This window comes from Thalia democratica, chromosome 2 (assembly GCF_965202585.1).
Source record: "Thalia democratica chromosome 2, ktThaDemo2.hap1.1, whole genome shotgun sequence".
Lineage (NCBI taxonomy): Eukaryota > Metazoa > Chordata > Thaliacea > Salpida > Salpidae > Thalia > Thalia democratica.
In genome coordinates, this window is record NC_139166.1 from 41,857,839 (window position 1) to 41,875,517 (window position 17,679).

The 17,679-nt window shown below is 25.8% G+C and overlaps 1 protein-coding gene across 3 annotated transcripts in view; it reads left to right on the plus strand.

The window, feature by feature from the left end:
• Window positions 1-2,839: 2,839 nt before the first annotated feature.
• Window positions 2,840-17,679, plus strand: part of LOC145849920 (furin-like protease kpc-1) — a 30,182-nt gene continuing 15,342 nt past the window's right edge. For all 3 annotated transcript variants that reach the window (XM_082955027.1, XM_082955028.1, XM_082955029.1), the window contains exons 1-6: window positions 2,840-3,038; window positions 4,605-4,712; window positions 5,631-5,774; window positions 7,304-7,438; window positions 12,370-12,535; window positions 14,005-14,177. In XM_082955027.1, the coding sequence (XP_082811153.1) occupies window positions 2,850-3,038; window positions 4,605-4,712; window positions 5,631-5,774; window positions 7,304-7,438; window positions 12,370-12,535; window positions 14,005-14,177 (915 nt within the window). In that variant the 5' untranslated portion in view covers window positions 2,840-2,849. The remainder of the gene's footprint in view (window positions 3,039-4,604; window positions 4,713-5,630; window positions 5,775-7,303; window positions 7,439-12,369; window positions 12,536-14,004; window positions 14,178-17,679) is intronic.

Here is a 17,679-nt window from a genome sequence, read left to right on the forward strand (position 1 = left end):
TAATAAAATGGTCTGTAGTTTAAACTTAAAAAGTTATTAGATTTTATTATTTATATAAACGATGTAGCCTTAGAGGTTATATCGCTAGGTTATATCCTTAGTTGATTCTAAAAGCAACATTAAGCTTTTTGCAGACGACACAAAAATATTTAGCCAATCTAACTTAGTTTTACAATAATCTTTAGATAAAATCTACCATTGATTAAAAGAAAGGAGATTAAACCTAAATCCCAGCAATGTCATGTTTTGAATATTCAGAAAAGTACACCTATTCCAACGTTTGATTTTAAAATAAACAATGCAATCTTACATAAAACTGAAGTATTTAAAGACCTTGGAATTTTTATTTCAGATAATTTAAAATGAACCCATCACATTAACTATATTTACCGTACTGCATCAATTTTATCTCTTAAGCACTAAAAAGCTTTATATCTACGGATTTGGTAATTCTTAAAAAACTGTACCTAGTTTACATCCGTCCTAAGATGGAATACAACACACCTTTATGGTCTCCATATTCTATAAAAGACATCAACCAAATAGAATCTATACAAAGAAAATTTACGAGATTAATCTTTAATCGGTGCAACATTTCATATACGTCATACATAGACAGACTAAAAAAGCTTAATATAAAAACTTTAGAGTACAGAAGACTTGAATTTGATCTCATTACTTTTTTTAAACTGATTAACAATGAAACTACTATTGATTCTCAAACTTTCTTTAAACCTTATGAAAATAATTACTCACTCAGAGGTAATAGTAGAAAATATACATGCAAATATCATTTCTACTATGTTGGTTGGCACAAATCTTTTTTCTATCGTTCGGTAAAAATGTAGATCAAACTTCTAAATGAACTAGTATCGTGCAAAAATCTTAAACATTTTCGATTAAACTTAAAAAAATTTGATTTAAATAAAATATTTACCAGTAAAATTTATAAGTGATTAGTTTTGTTCATCTCTTTAGCCATTGATTTGGTGTGTGGTATGTAGTTTATTGGTAGTTTAATCTGTAAGCTACACCTTCCCCTTATAGATTTTAGGTACTTTTTCAACTTTGATATTTTGGAAGGGCTATTGTTAGTGTGCTTTAGGCCTTAGATTTTAAAATTATTGGATACTCAGTTGATTCCTAAGCTAAATTTGTGAACTGTTGCTGCCACATTTTTGAAGTGATTTTTGACTGAATTTGACGTGGTGAAACTTTAAAACATAACGAGTGGCAAATAGTAGCTGAGATCAATGTTCTGCAAGATGAAGACAGGTTCTGAAGAATTTTGACAGGAGTTGCTTGTTACAGGGATTTGTTGCTTTGGAACGTATAATTGGAGATTGGTGACTTTGGAATCGTTGAATATTTGTTTGTTAAAGTTTTAGTTTATTCAGTGTGTGCCTTGTATAAGTTTTATGTTTATTTAATCACTGTAATTTGTTTTCTTTTTCTTTTTATTTTAGTGTCTTTCAGTTTAAGTGGCTTAAGTTTTAATGCCTAGGTCCTTCGTTGGACAATAAACTTAATAATAATTTAATTTTTAATTATTTCTAATTTAATTTTTATCTACTGATAAATATAATAAATATCTTATCTTAAACTAATATGAACTAATTATTAATTTTTTTTTGAACTTATTTGGTTTTAATAAAATAAATGTTTCACAAAATTAAAATTTTCATTTATTTGACGATAAAGTTTTGATATAGTAAAAATGTCAAACGTAGTTGAAATGTCACTGGTAGTTACTGTTACAGTTTTCTAACTTTGCTTTAAAGAGCTTGTCTTCGTCTCTGATAATACCTGTAAAAAATTTTTAAATGTTTAGTTTTAAAAACCAACTATAAAAAGATAATTTCTAATTTGCGTACCTTACGCGGGTGCGTACCTTACGCGGGTGCGTACCTCTCAAAGTTCTTACCTTACGACGTCTTTACTTTTTGAAATTTGGACCTGTTAGCAAAAGTATGTTGAATATCTTTAAAATTAGGAAAAAGTTCCTTCAAATAATGTTGAAAAGCGTGTGCCCCGATTCGTAAGCATAACCCAAAATTTTGTAAAAAAAGAATTATTTTTTAAGAATAGGTTGTATAAATAAAAAACTATAAAAAAACACAAAATTTTTAAACGGGCTCCATTCAATAAGTCAAACCCTAATTCAATGGATTTATTTTAAAATTAAAGACAAAGGACCGTTCTTTAGAATAAAAAAAAAGTTTTCAATTAGCTATTAAGATAAGGACATAATTGCATTTTATGTTTGGACATTTTTATTAAATTCCTAAAAACGCTCTCAAGCTAAGTTCACGCTTGTCCTTAGTTTTTTTAATTCATTTATATTTACACTTACTCTTGTGGTGGCTTCAGATTTCCACTTCTGTTTTTAGTAGCTTGTTAATCATGCAAATCATTTGCATATTTGCTGAATCAGTAAAATTTTTACGAAGAATTTTTTGTATTATTTAAAAATTAAAACTTTTTTTTGGTTTTTTTTATGTTTGGGTAAGTTGAGTTAGGGATAAGGGTATAAATATAAAAAAAAGAACAAAAAGTGCTTTATAAAAATTTTGCTGATTCAGCAAATATGCAAATGATTTGCATGATTTTCAAGCTACTAAAAAAACAGTGGAAATCGTAACATTATTCTTGTTGCCCTTTCAACAAGAGTAACCATAAAAAATGAAACAAATAACTTGTTATGAAGAAATAGATAGAGTAGTAATATCAAGCTAATTATAAACAAGTTTTTAGTATAAATGTAAGTTGCCTAAAACATAATGAACTATTTTTTAACTACTAAACAAGATCTGTTTATCATTAATATATCTACAGTTTAAGTGAATAATATGAATGAAATTAAATTAATGAATAATGTGATAGCCATTGTACTATTTCTATTAGTCTCAACCTCAGCATTAGACTTGGACAAAACAAAAGGTGAACACTATATACTTGAATGGGCAGTCAAAATACCTGGAGGCCAGAATAGAGCAGATGAAGTAGCTAAAGAACATGGATTATTAAACAGAGGATTAGTAAGTAATGTTCTATTAATATTATAATAATCAAACTTTTAGTACTATAAATGTTGTATAACAAATAGTTTATCTTTAATAACTAGGTTTTATTATGTCAGTTAAATGCTTGAAAACTTATTAATTTATCTGATAGTAGCAAAAGAATTTTAATAAATTAATAGTAAGTATTACTTAAATATATTTATACTATTTTAAGGTATTGTATTAAAGTGTTTAAAGTTCAAAAAATTTTTTAATGTAAATTTTAAAAATAAAAACAAATTGAAAAGTAATCTTTCTTTATTGTACCAATAAAGGAAGATTACTGTACAATTTGTTTTTATTTATATTCCAATGAAGTTATTTTACTAGGATCTTTTGTTAGCAAACGTTTAAACCTATATTTTGAACAGTTAAATTTTATAAACTAATTATTAATACTATTTATAAAAATGTAACAAAACACATTTCATTTTTTCTTTAAATTTATTTGAGATCTTTTGTAGTAAGTCTTATCAAAAATTATATCTTACTAAATTAAACTGAGTTGAAATTGAAATAAGAATATACTGTAATTAGAGTTTTAAAATATAAAATGACATAATAATCAAATGCAAAAACTAACTAAATGTTTACACTGTAGAACTTTGTTATACTAATAAAATTTGTTAGATTAAAATCAAACTAAAATAAACCAGCGATAAAAATATGTGTTTTTTTATATATATTTTAAATAAGTTATGCACTGGAAAAAAGCTGTTCAAATAATTCTACTTTAAACTCAATCATAAGTTTAATTTTTTTATCTTGGTAAGGGTAGGGGGTACAGCATATTTTTTTGGTCATATTGTAAAATTCATATGAGAAAATATGATTTGGATGCGTTTTTGCTTCATTAAGAAGAATCAAATAAAAAAAATAAAAAACAAAAACTTGCTGCCTCAAAAAATTATTTCAATCCCCAAAAATCACATGTTTTTTGATTTTTTGACTTAAACAGTAATATAATCACTTATACATGTCCTAGAATTATAATTTATATCTTAAATGAAAGCTTATAATTATAGGCATAAATTAAAGACATTTCAACTACTTTTGATGTATTATGACATCATTATTACACAAAATATGTAAACTTTGTCTGCAAAATCCTACTCTTTTTTAATTTAAAAAGTCATATATTTGTGGAGTCAGCTAGTCAGAAAGGTATTACTGATGTAATGTCATTTCAATTGCAAGTTGATATAGGTATAAAATACATTTTAATCACTTTCCGTTATTAGATATTATGACTATTGTGAGCACCTGTCTAAGAGTAAAAGATCTAGAAATATATATCATAGAAACTGCATGTAAATTGATTAAAACTAGTGGAATTTTATTGTTTAAATATAAAAAGTTTTTATTTATTTTAGCAATAATCATTTATTAATATTTAGTTAATTAATAAAAAAATATTAACCTAAAGAATATTTATAGTAGAAGAATATTATAAGAAATCTGAGTTGATAATAAAAATTTCAAATATCTTTTCATAGTTTAAACATGTTCTATAAATTAAATAAAACTTCAAAAAAATTTCAGATAGTGGAAGGTGATGATTACTACCGTTTTGTTCATGAAAAATCTAAATCTCACAAATCACTAACTCCAAATTTAGAGTTTCATCAAAAATTAAACAATCATCCACATGTAAGATTTTTTGTGTATATACTTTTATTTTTTTAACATTTTCATTATTGTATCAATTTTTTAACTTATTAACACATGCTCATTCATAAATAAAAATTAACAAAACAGAAAAAAGTTAAAGCATTTATCTTATAAATTATTTTATTGTTAATGGAAATCAATATAGGTTTGATGTTTATACTTTCAAAACATGATAACAATGAAGTATTCATAAGCAATTAGATATAGATCTAATAATTTTTTATAACTTGCTATTTTATAAGAAATATACTTTTTTTAATGTATCAAAAAATTTAAGTTTTTTAGTATACCTTCAATGTATACCCAAGTTATCTTATCACATAATTTTTAGTTGTATTTTTTTAGAAAATTAACGTTAAAAATTATTGATTAGAAGCGCTTGAAATATGAGCTACCATTAGTCCACTACACAAAGTAAAAGTTTTAATTAGTTTTTGCATTATAGTCAGTTTTCCAAAAAAAATTCAATACAAGTTTATAAAAGTGTTCCTACAAGTTTATAAAGTATTTTAACATTCTAAAATAAATTTAAATGTGTTGTTATATACTTTAATTTATTTTTAGTTTTTGAAAAAAAAAACTTAAATAATCTCCAGATACATTTGCTTAAAAACTGTATTTTTTTTGATTAAAGTATCCTATTTTGACTTCTTAGTTTCGCATTTCCATAAAGTATTTATCAATTCCCCATTTTTGATCTGCTATATCTCAAAAAATATTTTAATTTTTGAAAGTAGTAATAAACAACTTTTATCTTGTTTGAAAATCTGCAATTTCAAATTAAGTTTTGAAAAAACTGTCTTAACTTGATATGGCCTTTGTTCACTAATTACTAATAAACATGAATAAAGTATTAGTTAAATGTTACTTGATTACAACTAGATACTATGTACACAGATTCATTGGTTTGAACAGCAAGTTCACAGACATCGGCCAAAAAGAAGAAATATTGATAGAAATCAAAATGAAAATAATGAAAACTTACGGTTAAAACGTAACTCAGAAGATTTTCCAGATAGTTTTAATCAGCAGTGGTACTTGGTAGCTTTCTGTTTTACTTATTGTTTAATTAATACTTTTACAAGTAGTTTTATGCGTAGTTTATAAATATGATTTAGTATTTTACTATAATAATTTGTAAAAAAAAAACTTTTAAGTGCTTAAATTCAATAAAACTATTTATATATATACTCTAGTACAGTGCTTCTGAACCTTTTTCTAGTGGCGGAGCCCTTTTCTAAAGTTCAACTTTTCCGCGGAACTTCTAATTTAATTTTACATAAAATGGTAAATTAAATAAATGTTCTTTTTTAAATTTCAAAAGGCTTCGCGGAACCCCTGAGAGGTGTCGCGGAACCCTAAGGTTCCGCGGAACCCCATTTCAGAAGCACTGCTCTAGTATATATATATATATATATATATAAAATAAAGTTAATGTTTAAACGTAAACACTTTCAACTGAGCCCACATATGTTCCAGAATTTTTAAAATCGCCATTTGAATAAATTATATATATATATATATATATATATATATATATAAAGGTTTATTTAAAGATGCAAAACTCAAAGGACTCGAGTTTTTAAACCTTTTTATTAATAAAGCCCTCAAGGTGGGCTCAGTGTGAAAAATTTAATTTATTAAGTTAAATAACTTAATTCTATATATATATACTCTAGTATATCTTCCTTCTTTTCTAAAAAGCCAAAAATCTTCTACACTCTTTGGGACATGCTCTTTTGTTCTCTTTTTCCTTAGATGTCTTGTTGTTAATCTGATATAGCTTGCTTTACATCAGTAGCTGATTTGGTAAATTACTATACTTTTGTTTAAGTCTGATATTGGATCTTTACCACCTGGTGTTAATAGTAGTTTTGACGTGAAGACAATCCTAGGGTTTGCTGCATAAAAAGTATTTCTTATCAGTCGTCTAATCTGGGATTTTATTAATGTATGGGAGTTTTAAAGTAACTACACATTTTTCAAGTCCTAATGTCTTTATTTTATCCAAGTTTTCAAATGTTAATGAATTGTTTTGTTAAGTAACTCTTGTGGCAAATTCTGACAACTCAAACTCTACTATTTTTTTAAAGGGTCACATTTCAATAAGTAATATATATTTGAAAAAAAATAAAAAAGGCATATATAGGTCTTATAGATATTTATAAACACTTTTTATCTTTGAAAAATGTTGAATATTTTAAAAATATAGCTAAAATAAATTTTTATATATTTCAATAAGAATAAAATAATAAATATTTTTTCTAAAGACAAAAAATGTGTTTATAAATATTTATAAGACCTATATATGCCTTTTTTATCTTTTTGAATATATATTACTTTTCGGTTTGTGGTCCTTTGAACGTTTTTTAAGAATTTGAGTTGTCATGTAACCATTAAGACATGATTATATAATTGTATGTTTCGAATTATTGATATAAAAATTAATTTGTTTGGCTATTTTTTTAGTCAATATGAATTGATTTCAATAAAATTAAATTTGTTTTACTACTAAGATAGTAGATATAACTAGTTATGGAAACTGGTGATATAGATATATTTTAAAACAGAATGAAAAAGATAAAACCAAACCAAGTATGGGAGTAAAAGAAGCTTGGGAGGCAGGTTTCACTGGCAAAGGTGTAAAAGTAACAATTTTAGATGATGGATTGGATTACACACATAAAGATTTGGCTGATAATTATGTGAGTGATGAGCTCTGACTTAACAAATTTAAAATTTAAAACATTATATTTATAAAACTTGCTTTGTTTAACTTTCATATGTTTTCATTCAAGTCTTTATGAAAAGTTACATGGTTTAGCTGTATAAAAGTAAATTTATTTTGTTTTCTATATTGTTTTCTGTTACTTATGGTTTAAATTTCATACTTTTATTTTATTTAGAGGGTTTATTATTTTAAACGTTTTGTATGATAAATGAAGGTAAAAATATTTCACTAATTTCATAAAATGCTTAAAAAATGTCTGTTAATTATATTAGTTATACTTTTGTTGTAAAATTAATTTCTCAATACTATTTTTGCCTAATAGTGAAATATTTGATAAAATGTTTATACTTAGAATTTTTTGTAAACATGTTCTTTTCATAAAACAATAGGTTTTATAGAAAATTTAAGTATACTTTTTCAAATATATAATTACCCTCATAAAATTAATATAATTCTGATCATTGTAAATATTTTGTAGTATAGTGTCTGCTTTTTTTGTAAAACACTAAAAAAATACTCAATAAAATATCATAAACAAATGTTTTTATTTATTTTCGTAATAGTTTTAAGTATTAATAAAATAAGTATTTTCGTTCTTGAAAGTAATTTAGCTTATTTGATTTTAGAGTTATCTATTATATAGTTAGTAAGTATAATAAAATAGTTTTATAAATAATTAAATAATAAAAATATTGCAAAATTTTTTATAACTTTTTATACAGCTTTACTTAATAGAGAATAACAAAGTTTTGTCATACCATACTTATTCAAAAGCTTATTAGTTTTTACAAGCTTCACATATCTAAAAACTACTTTTCACCCTAAAGTGTTAAGTGTTGGTAATTTTTATTGGAAACCCTTATTATTTTAATGACAAATATACTGTTTTAGTTAAGTTATTTAAGGGCATAAGGGGGGGGGTAAACACCCTTTTTTGGTTTTTGATCTTATTTTATATAGTTTTTACTAAGCTACAAGATACTTTTTACAGATTTTAAAAATTCAAAATAATTTTTGAGATATAGCCGGTCAAAGTCGGAGGCAACAATAGGGATCCTTATGGGAGGCGCAAACTAAAACGGCAAATAACAAGAAATCACTAAAAATCTATCTCCTCCTATGTTTTTTGAGATAACTAACTCAAATTTTCGGGAAATGTTCCTTGCAATATTTAAAAAATTCTGTCAGAACAGATTTTGAAAAAATTAAAAAATAAAAATTTTATAAAAAAAAACAATAAAAACACTGTTTTTTTTGTTTATTTTTTATATAAAATTTTTATTTTTCAATTTTTAAAAATTCTTTCCGACAGAATTTTCTAAATATATCAAGGAACATTTCCTGAAAGTTTGAGGTAGTTATCTCAAAAAACGTAGGAGAAGATAGATTTTTAGTGAAATAGCCTATTTTTGCCGTTTTAGTTTGCGCCTCCCATAAGGAACCTACTGTTGCCTCCGACTTTGACCGGCTATATCTCAAAAATTATTTCGAATTTGTTTAATCTGTAAAAAGCATCTTGTAGCTTAGTAAAAACTATATAAAATAATATCAAAAACCAAAAAAGGGTGTTTACCCCCCTATGCCCTTAATAAACTAAATGGGGAAAATGTTGTTAGATAATCAAATGTTCTGGTGTTATTTTGTATTTTAGTTCTTAGATTTTAATTAGCAAATTTGTTTTGGTTTATTTCCTTATTTGCCTGTACACTAATTAAGCAATTACAAAACTTTTTTTTTTTGCTCTTGGTTTATTGACAACTAATGATAAACGCAAATAAATAAGTTATACATAAATCTGATGAATGTTTATAAAACTTTAATTGATGATCATAATGTATAAGGTAAAATACTAGATTGGTAAGTTTTAGAGTGGTGCTTAATTAAAACAATAGAGACTAAATAAAATTAAAACTTACGTTTAACTTATATTCTATATACGCATTAAAACATTATTTTAAATTAAAGTAAATACTTGTATACTAATCTATTAAACTACTTAGTTTTGTACATAAATTTATTTTGCATGGTTGCCAAACACTCAAGCTACTCAAGGATAACTCATGCTAGGTTTAATTTTTGATAAAATTGTACAGACTAGTAGAACTTTTTTAATCTCAAACTAGTGTTTTTTAAACTTGAATAAGTTATTATTTTAAATTTTATTGTTATTTAGTTTTATTTCAGTTTTGTTTGATTTATAGTTTTTGTTTTAGTTTTTCAATCAAATGGCTCACTTTTTAGCTAGCTTTACTTTAATAAAACTTTTCAAACTTTAATTTGAGTGCTGAAATTGAAAATGATGATGAGAACGTTAACAGTTTATACTAAAAGTAAGTGAAATGTAATTAAATTGTGCAAGTATAAATTATAAAAATATATATTCATATTTTTATAAAATTTAATTGAAATTGATCAAAGTATATGAAGGTCTTAAGTAAAAGTTAGTTTCGCCAAACACCCAACATTTTAAGTTTTAGATAATATAAGGTAAGATTCAAGGTAACTTATAGTGACTCAGGCTAGCTTTTTGACATTAAGAGTGGCAACCCTACTTTTGTTTACAGTTTTAAGTTTGGATTTAGATTCAGTCTAGATAGTGTAATTCAAAATCATTACGAGAAAGGGCAACTATACTAAAATGAATGCTAGTTTAGTTTTCTAGCAAGTTGTTTCTGATTACCAAACAATAGATGTTTTCCAGCTATAATCGCCTTCTGCTATTTAGTTTTAATTAGTTTTAGGTACGTATTATTAAGGGTATTCGTATGGTAGTCCACCTGGTATAATATAAGTCAATATTTCTTTGTTACTACAAAATATGTACTTTATTAAACTTGCGTTGGCTTAAAAACTTGTGTGAAAAACATTTATGACAGTTTTGTAATTTTTAAGGATTACGATTTGAAGAATTTATACTTCGTTATATCTATTTAAAAATAAATAATAAAAATTCTATCTACCTTTATCATACACTAATTGAGAAAAACAACAAAATATTATGTTTATTCTTTATGTAGCTTATCAAAAAGATTAGCCGTAAATTTTTATTAGACTTTATTGATAAAAAAAGCTCTCAATCTTTATTTCATGGTCATCTATCTTTTATAAAAGAAGTACAATCAAAGATTTAATTGTAACAATTAAAAGATCTTCAAAATATTTTTTCTGTAACACCAAAATAATGAGTTAAGGCCATAGGGGGGGGTCCACTTTGTTTTTTACAACTTGATCTTATTTTGTAGAATTTAATCTGAGCTATCAGACACTTTTAACCGCTTAAAAAAACTCAAAGTAACTTTTGAGATATAAGCGATCAAAGAAAGGGCGTTCAATAGGTTCCTTATGGAAGGCAAAAACTAAAAATGCGAAAAAAGACTATTTCACTAAAAAATTATCTCCTCCTTCATTTTTTGAGTAATCTTTCTCAAATTTTTACAGAATGTGTATCATTAAACTTTAAAGAGATCTATTGTAGGAATTTTTTTTAATTTTGAGTAAAAAAAAAATTATTGTCAAAAAACTACCCTTTCTTTTAGTTTTTTTTGGATAAAATTTTTATTTTTCAAAATTTCAAAAATTCCAACATTCAGATTCTTCAAAATATTAAAAGGAACATTTCCTGAAAATTTGAAGTCTCTAGGTCAAAAAATGAAGGAGGAGATAGGTTTTTAGTGAATTTTAAAATTTCCGAGAAAATTGACCGCAAAAAATTTGCGGTCCATACGTTTATATTGGAAAATTTTTAAAAAAAGTTAAATATCTCAAAAGTTAAATAAGAATATTTTTGAATTCTATAAAAACTGGCTTATAGTTTGTACTTTAAGCTTTCATATAAAAGTCAAAGTTAATTTAAGTAAAAAAAAAATGTTGGACCCCCCCCCCCCCTATGGCCTTAAAAGCACTGTTTTTACTTCTTTATCATATCAAGGGAAATATTGATCAAATGTGTGGAACAAAAAATAAATTTTAGATAGATAAGACTCTCTGAAATGTCTTATATTCTTTCTCGTAACGAGTTCGAATTACACTATCTAGACTTAACTTACATCAAGCTCAAAAATCAGAGCTGTGTGAACAAAATTAATTAGTTTAGTCGTAAAACTAGATTGTTTAAAATGCTATTGTAGCGCTAATAATTTTAATGATTTATTGTTCGTTTGTCTGTAAAGAAGTTTCATATAAATTATTTAATTTTTTAAAGTTTATATTGCATAACTTTAGTAACATCGTATATTTCTAAAAACTAAGTTTAAAGTTATACTTATTACGTCATAACTCATTGATAAGCGTTTCGTAAAAGTTCATTACATTTGTTCTTTATTACTAAACTTTCAGAAAAAGTAGTCGAGATGCCTAAACAAAAATGTTTCTACTGTTATAATTTAAATAAATTATGGTTATCTGTTCATTATTTTTATGTTAGTAATTACTATTATAAATCATTAATAATACCAGCAGTGCTAAAGAATTATAAAGTTTTTGATATACAAATATAGCATGTTGTATAAAGGTGAATTTCTTTGATAGTTCAAAAGTTATTATAATAGAATCTTGTTTAGTGAACAGCAGTCTAAAACAATAAAGGAAGTATATTTAAAAAAACCACTGTAATAAAAGATAATCTGAAGAAAGTTTTACTTAACAACAAAATATCTGAAATGACAAAAATTACATTATTACTGTATCAAATTCTAACTCTTAAAGAAATATTACAACTTATAATGATGCTGCTTGACGAAGAGTCTGTATGATAACTAACATATTTTTTTAAACTAAGTTGTTGTTAATAAAATTAAATAAATTTGTTGTTTTACAAGTTTTTTTACACAAGTTAAATATTTTTTAAACCCTTTTGCTGTATTTCATAGCATGACTCTAAGTTTTATAAAAATAAACACATCTCAGTGCGCAAACGCTTCTAAAGATTTGAACGATGGCGACAATGATCCGATGCCCAGAGCGACACATAATGATGAGAATAAGCACGGAACAAGGTGTGCTGGTGAGGTTGCTAGCAGAAGATCAGAAAGTACTTGTGGTGTTGGCATTGCGTATAATGCTGGTATTGGCGGTAAGCTAAGTATACAATAAAACGGTAACTAACCGATTAAACTGTCTTGTTTTTGACTATGCAAACTAAAAACAAAAGAACATTAAACAAGTGTTAATTAGTTGATATATGTTTATATATATTATAAAATAATGTGATTATGTAAACTAGATCACCTTCCACAGAGCCCACTTAAAGGGCTTTTAAATATTTTTTGCAAAAATTTGGATTTAAAAGTACAGATCATATGTTTCATAAAAACAATAAAATTATTTTTAATCATCAGCTGAAGGTTCAAAATTAATTGAACTTTAAGAATGTATATATATATTATTAAACTTAAGCTACTTTTTATGACTAATAACGATCCAACTGAAAAAGAGTAAAAAGCCTTGTTTAGTATCTTTCTTGACATACTATTTATTTTTTTTTTACTCTTATACTTTAATTGTGTTATATTTAAAGTTTTTTTTTCTTGTATATAGAAACTACATTTCAAGACTTTCTTAGAATAAATTAACTAAGGTGCATTATTTTTCACGGTCGTATTTTTATTCTATATCTAAACAAATATTGAAGTTTAAAAACTACTGATATAACCACTCTTGAAACATTATATGTGGTTCAGGTTCCTAAGTTAAATTAAATTATAAATCTCTAGAGTATAGGAGACTTAAGCTTGACCTTACTACATTTTTAAAATTAGTCAACGGTGAAGCTAAAATTAACAAAAAAATATTTTTTAAAAGATAGTAACAAAAAACTTTCATTAAGATATTATTTCAATAGTGATGTTTAGCATAACTCTTTATTTAACTGTCAAATTATTTTGTTGAATAAGGTCTCAAATGAAATAGTTTCTTAGGTTATTAAAATGTAACAGTTATCTTACTGAGTCATTGAATTTGGATAAATATCTATTTACTAATTAAAAGTGTAATAGAGTTTACTATAGCACTTTTTATATAAGTTACGTACTTTGTCTAAGTTGCAACACAAAAAAGTAGTGTAAGAGACATTTAAAAATTTATCTTAGCAAGTTTTGAACTTTTTTAAGTTTAACATAACTTTAACAAGTTAAAAATATATCACACCAAAAAACTTTTACAAAGCTTTGTTATAGATTATAAAATTATTAAAAACTTTTAATCCTAATCGAAAAAATTAAAACAATTAGTTTAGTACAAAAAGAGTGTAATGAACACATTATTCTGATTAATACAATTGTAATTAAACTGAATAAATTTTAGGGCAAAAATTAAACAACATTTTTAACCAGTATTAACCTGTAGATTTATTTTAGCTATAACTAAACTAAGTAAGGCAAGTAAACAATTTTATTGCTTGTGTATTTAGATAGTATGAAAAACAAACTTCTAAATTTGTTTAAAAAAAATTCATGTCCAATTTTATTTTTTTGTACTATGCTTAATAATGTAAAGAACCTACTTGTAAGCTTAGAACCTTATCTAATATGATAGTTTTATTAGGAGTGCGAATGTTGGATGGTGGAGTTACAGACAGTGTCGAAGCAGGTGCTATTGGATTTGCACCACAGGTGGTAGATATTTACTCAGCGTCATGGGGTCCTGATGATGATGGAAGGACAGTTGATGGACCCGCAAAACTTGCCAAAAATGCTTTTAAAACTGGCATTGAAAAGGTTTTATAAATTTATAGGACTGTTGTTATATTTCCGCCTTTAAATGGCTTTTTATAATTTAAAAAAATTTATTTTACTTAAATTATTTTTTCTTCAAATTTTTATGCTTTATTTATTTAAATGACTTCTTACATGAGTCATTTGATTAGACTAGGGGTGGGCAACGTCCCGGCTGGTGGTATATTTTTTACTGGAAAAAAAATTGTGCAAAATAAATAAAGTTGAACTTTTTATAAAAAAATTTTTGAAGTGTGCTGTTTATATTTAACAATTTTTTCAATTTTTAGAGTATAATTTCTCAAAACTCTGCGCCTTGCAAATATTCACCAAACACGCTAAAGACTATTTATGCTAAATCTTGTTTGTGGACTAGACAAGTCACCACCCCTGATTTAAATCTTCAAGCTATTAGGCCAATTTATTCATTTTTATACTCATCGGTTTAATCATATATACTTTTAAGTAACATTTGTATTTTTAATTACTCATTTTTTAACTTTTGATTTTGTTAATTAGTAATAGTTTTCTAATTTACTTATAAGTTCATTAACCCCATTGTGGCTACAACTGTATAACATTTTAGTTGTTAACATATTTTATTTTTATAAATTTATTTTAATTATGTGACATGAAGAACAAGTTACATAAGTTACTGTATCCCTTGTTAGTTTTTGAACATAATAAGCCATGAGATATATTCTCGGAAAAGTTTCTGATTTTCCTACTCTGAGCAGTGTGTCGGGAAGGGAAGACAGTTTGGTAAATAGCTGCTATTTCCGCAGCGAGATAGGTCATTGAAATCAGTGAAGGTTTAAAAGTCTACACAAACATTTCAATATCTAGCATTTTACAGTAAAGGTACTTTAATATCCGGCGAAACCCATCTTCGTCTGAGCTTGTAAAAACCATACGGTACAGAAGTCTCCATTTTACTGGCTCCTACAAAAAAAAACCTTTTAAGCTTAAATTTTTTTTACCCTTTTGTTTTTAGGAATGCGCGTTAGCATAAACCTCCAAAGTTTAAGCTAAACGGTGTTAGAGACAAAAATAGCTATCCAATGTGTTCGATATCACATCAGTATCTTTAAAAAAAGTTGCTGATTTTATTACTAAATAAACATTTTATGAAAACACAAAACCATCAAGTATTATACACTACTATTTAAACAAAAATATAAGGAAAGTCATTAAACAATATATGTGTCGTATATTAGCCTATCTTACATAAAAGCACGGCCAATTTTTATAGCGAGTGTAGATCCAATAGAGAATGCCAGATAAGAAACAGAAGATAACGGCCTGTATTGGAAAAAATACGTACTACATTTGGTTAAGGGCTACATGATTACGAAAGTCTCTTAAGTAGGCCTGACCACACATGCTTCCTATGTAACTAGGAACCACAAGATTGTCAGGATCCTAAACAAATTTCTTGGCGACAGAGAAAATGCGACTTGAATGTGTTGATGAAGATCCAGGATGAATAATTTGTATCAGTGGCGTCGCGTGGTATTTTTCTTAGGTGGTGCAGAAAAAAAATCCGAGTTACCGGTGCTCGAATTGCCAGTGATCGATTTGCCCCTACTAGAGTTGTCCCTGCTCGAGTTGCTTCTGCTCGAGTTGCCTCTGCTCGAGTTGCTTCTGTTTGAGTTGCTTCTGCTCGAGTTGCTTCTGCTCGAGTTGCTTCTGCTCAAATTGCCTGTGCTCAAATTGCCTGTGCTCGAGTTGCCGGTGATCGAGTTGCCTCTGCTCCAGTCACCCCTGCTCAGCTTAGCTTTGTTTTAATTTTTTTGTTTACAATAGCTTGTGGAATGATACTTAAGCATGTACTGTTTTCGGGAGTTTTCAACTTAGCTTACTTACCGCAAAATTTTATTTTGCGGTAATTATTGAAGAAATTTTGCTTTTTTGAGTTCATTTGCGGCAGCCAGCTAAGAGTTTGCGGCAGTGTAGTGAGCAAAATGGTCGTTTTCTAAATTGGAGTTATATATGAGATTTTGTTCTAAAAAATAACGAAAATGTTATAGATACTTAATTTTTTCTTACGAAATTTTAAGGTGGTGCAATTGCGGCAGTGCAACACCCCACGCGACGCCCCTGATTTGTATAAATAGCATGTGAACATTTATTAAATGATTTACAAGCAACAATAGCTGTTGCTTTTTCATTTATTAGTTTTTAGTTAGTCAATTAGTTATAATTTTTTGATTTGGGTTAGCTACCTTATCTCATAGCAGGAATCTATGCAATCCGATATACACATAATTTGTTGAATTCTACAAAAAAATGACTAATTCATTTTTCTTTAATCAAAAGATGACGCGATTTTCATTAAAAACAATACCTTTTACTTTTGAGTATTTTAGTTTTATTTGTCATGATTTACAATATAAATTATATAAATAATATAAAATCTTTTTATACGAAAAATAAATTTATTGAATACTTAAAAAATATGTTTTGTGAAACTTATTCTTTAAAAATTGTGGGTATCAAAGCATTTTTTGTACAAAAACAACTCTTGGCTCCTACAAAAATACTTCAAATATAAGCCATAAGTAAATAAACTTGTTAGAATATAAAAGTTGTCTTCTGAAACACAGACAGTTTTGTTAGAAGTTTTGCATATAAAAGTATTAGTGAAAGTTTTATTAGAATTTTGAATAACTATATTTTATAAATTATATTCTTCTAAACTTTTTAGGCTACGCATCAAATCTACCAAAATGAAATTGGTTTGAAAAAAAGTAGATTTATTGGGCTTAAAAATTATACTGAACTATTCTTTTATATTGACTAGTATTTAATTAAAAGTAAAATTTACTGGTAATTGTTTTCTAGTGTTTTTTTTTGCGCTGTCTTAGTTATAAATTTTTTTTTTTTACCACCAAAAAGAAAATTATGTTGTTAATGTTTTTGTATTCATTGTTGTAAAGCAAGAAAAATCATTATATATTTTAATAACAAGTTTAAACAAATTTTATGTAATAAAATTTTAAGTGATAGGTTATTCTAAAAACATAACTGTATTTCTCTTTATTCTAATGTTAAAGTTTAATTTAATTTACTATGTTCAATATTTATTTTATTTGTTAATACAATATTGTTTTATTTAGTATTTTAAAATATTAAAGAAATATTAAATTTAGCAAATAATAGAAATTAATGTAATGTTTTCAACAGTTTAAGTTATATTATGATAACTAAGTTAATTTAGTACAGAACATCTTAATACTTCAGTCTTTTGCATTTTAATGATCAGTTTTATAAAAATTATTGCAGACTAAAATCAAATTGTATTGATGAAATTACGTTTGATTTTATAAAATTAATTTTTGATGAAGTTGCAGGATAAAGTTTTATTTTGTTGTGTAAAAGATGAAAAAAGAATAAGTAGTTTTATTTTTGTTAAAAACTCCTTCTGTGTAAAAAATCTTAAATTAGATCAACATCACGTTAATTAACATGTACATCAAAACACATGTTGATTAGCCTGTGTTTT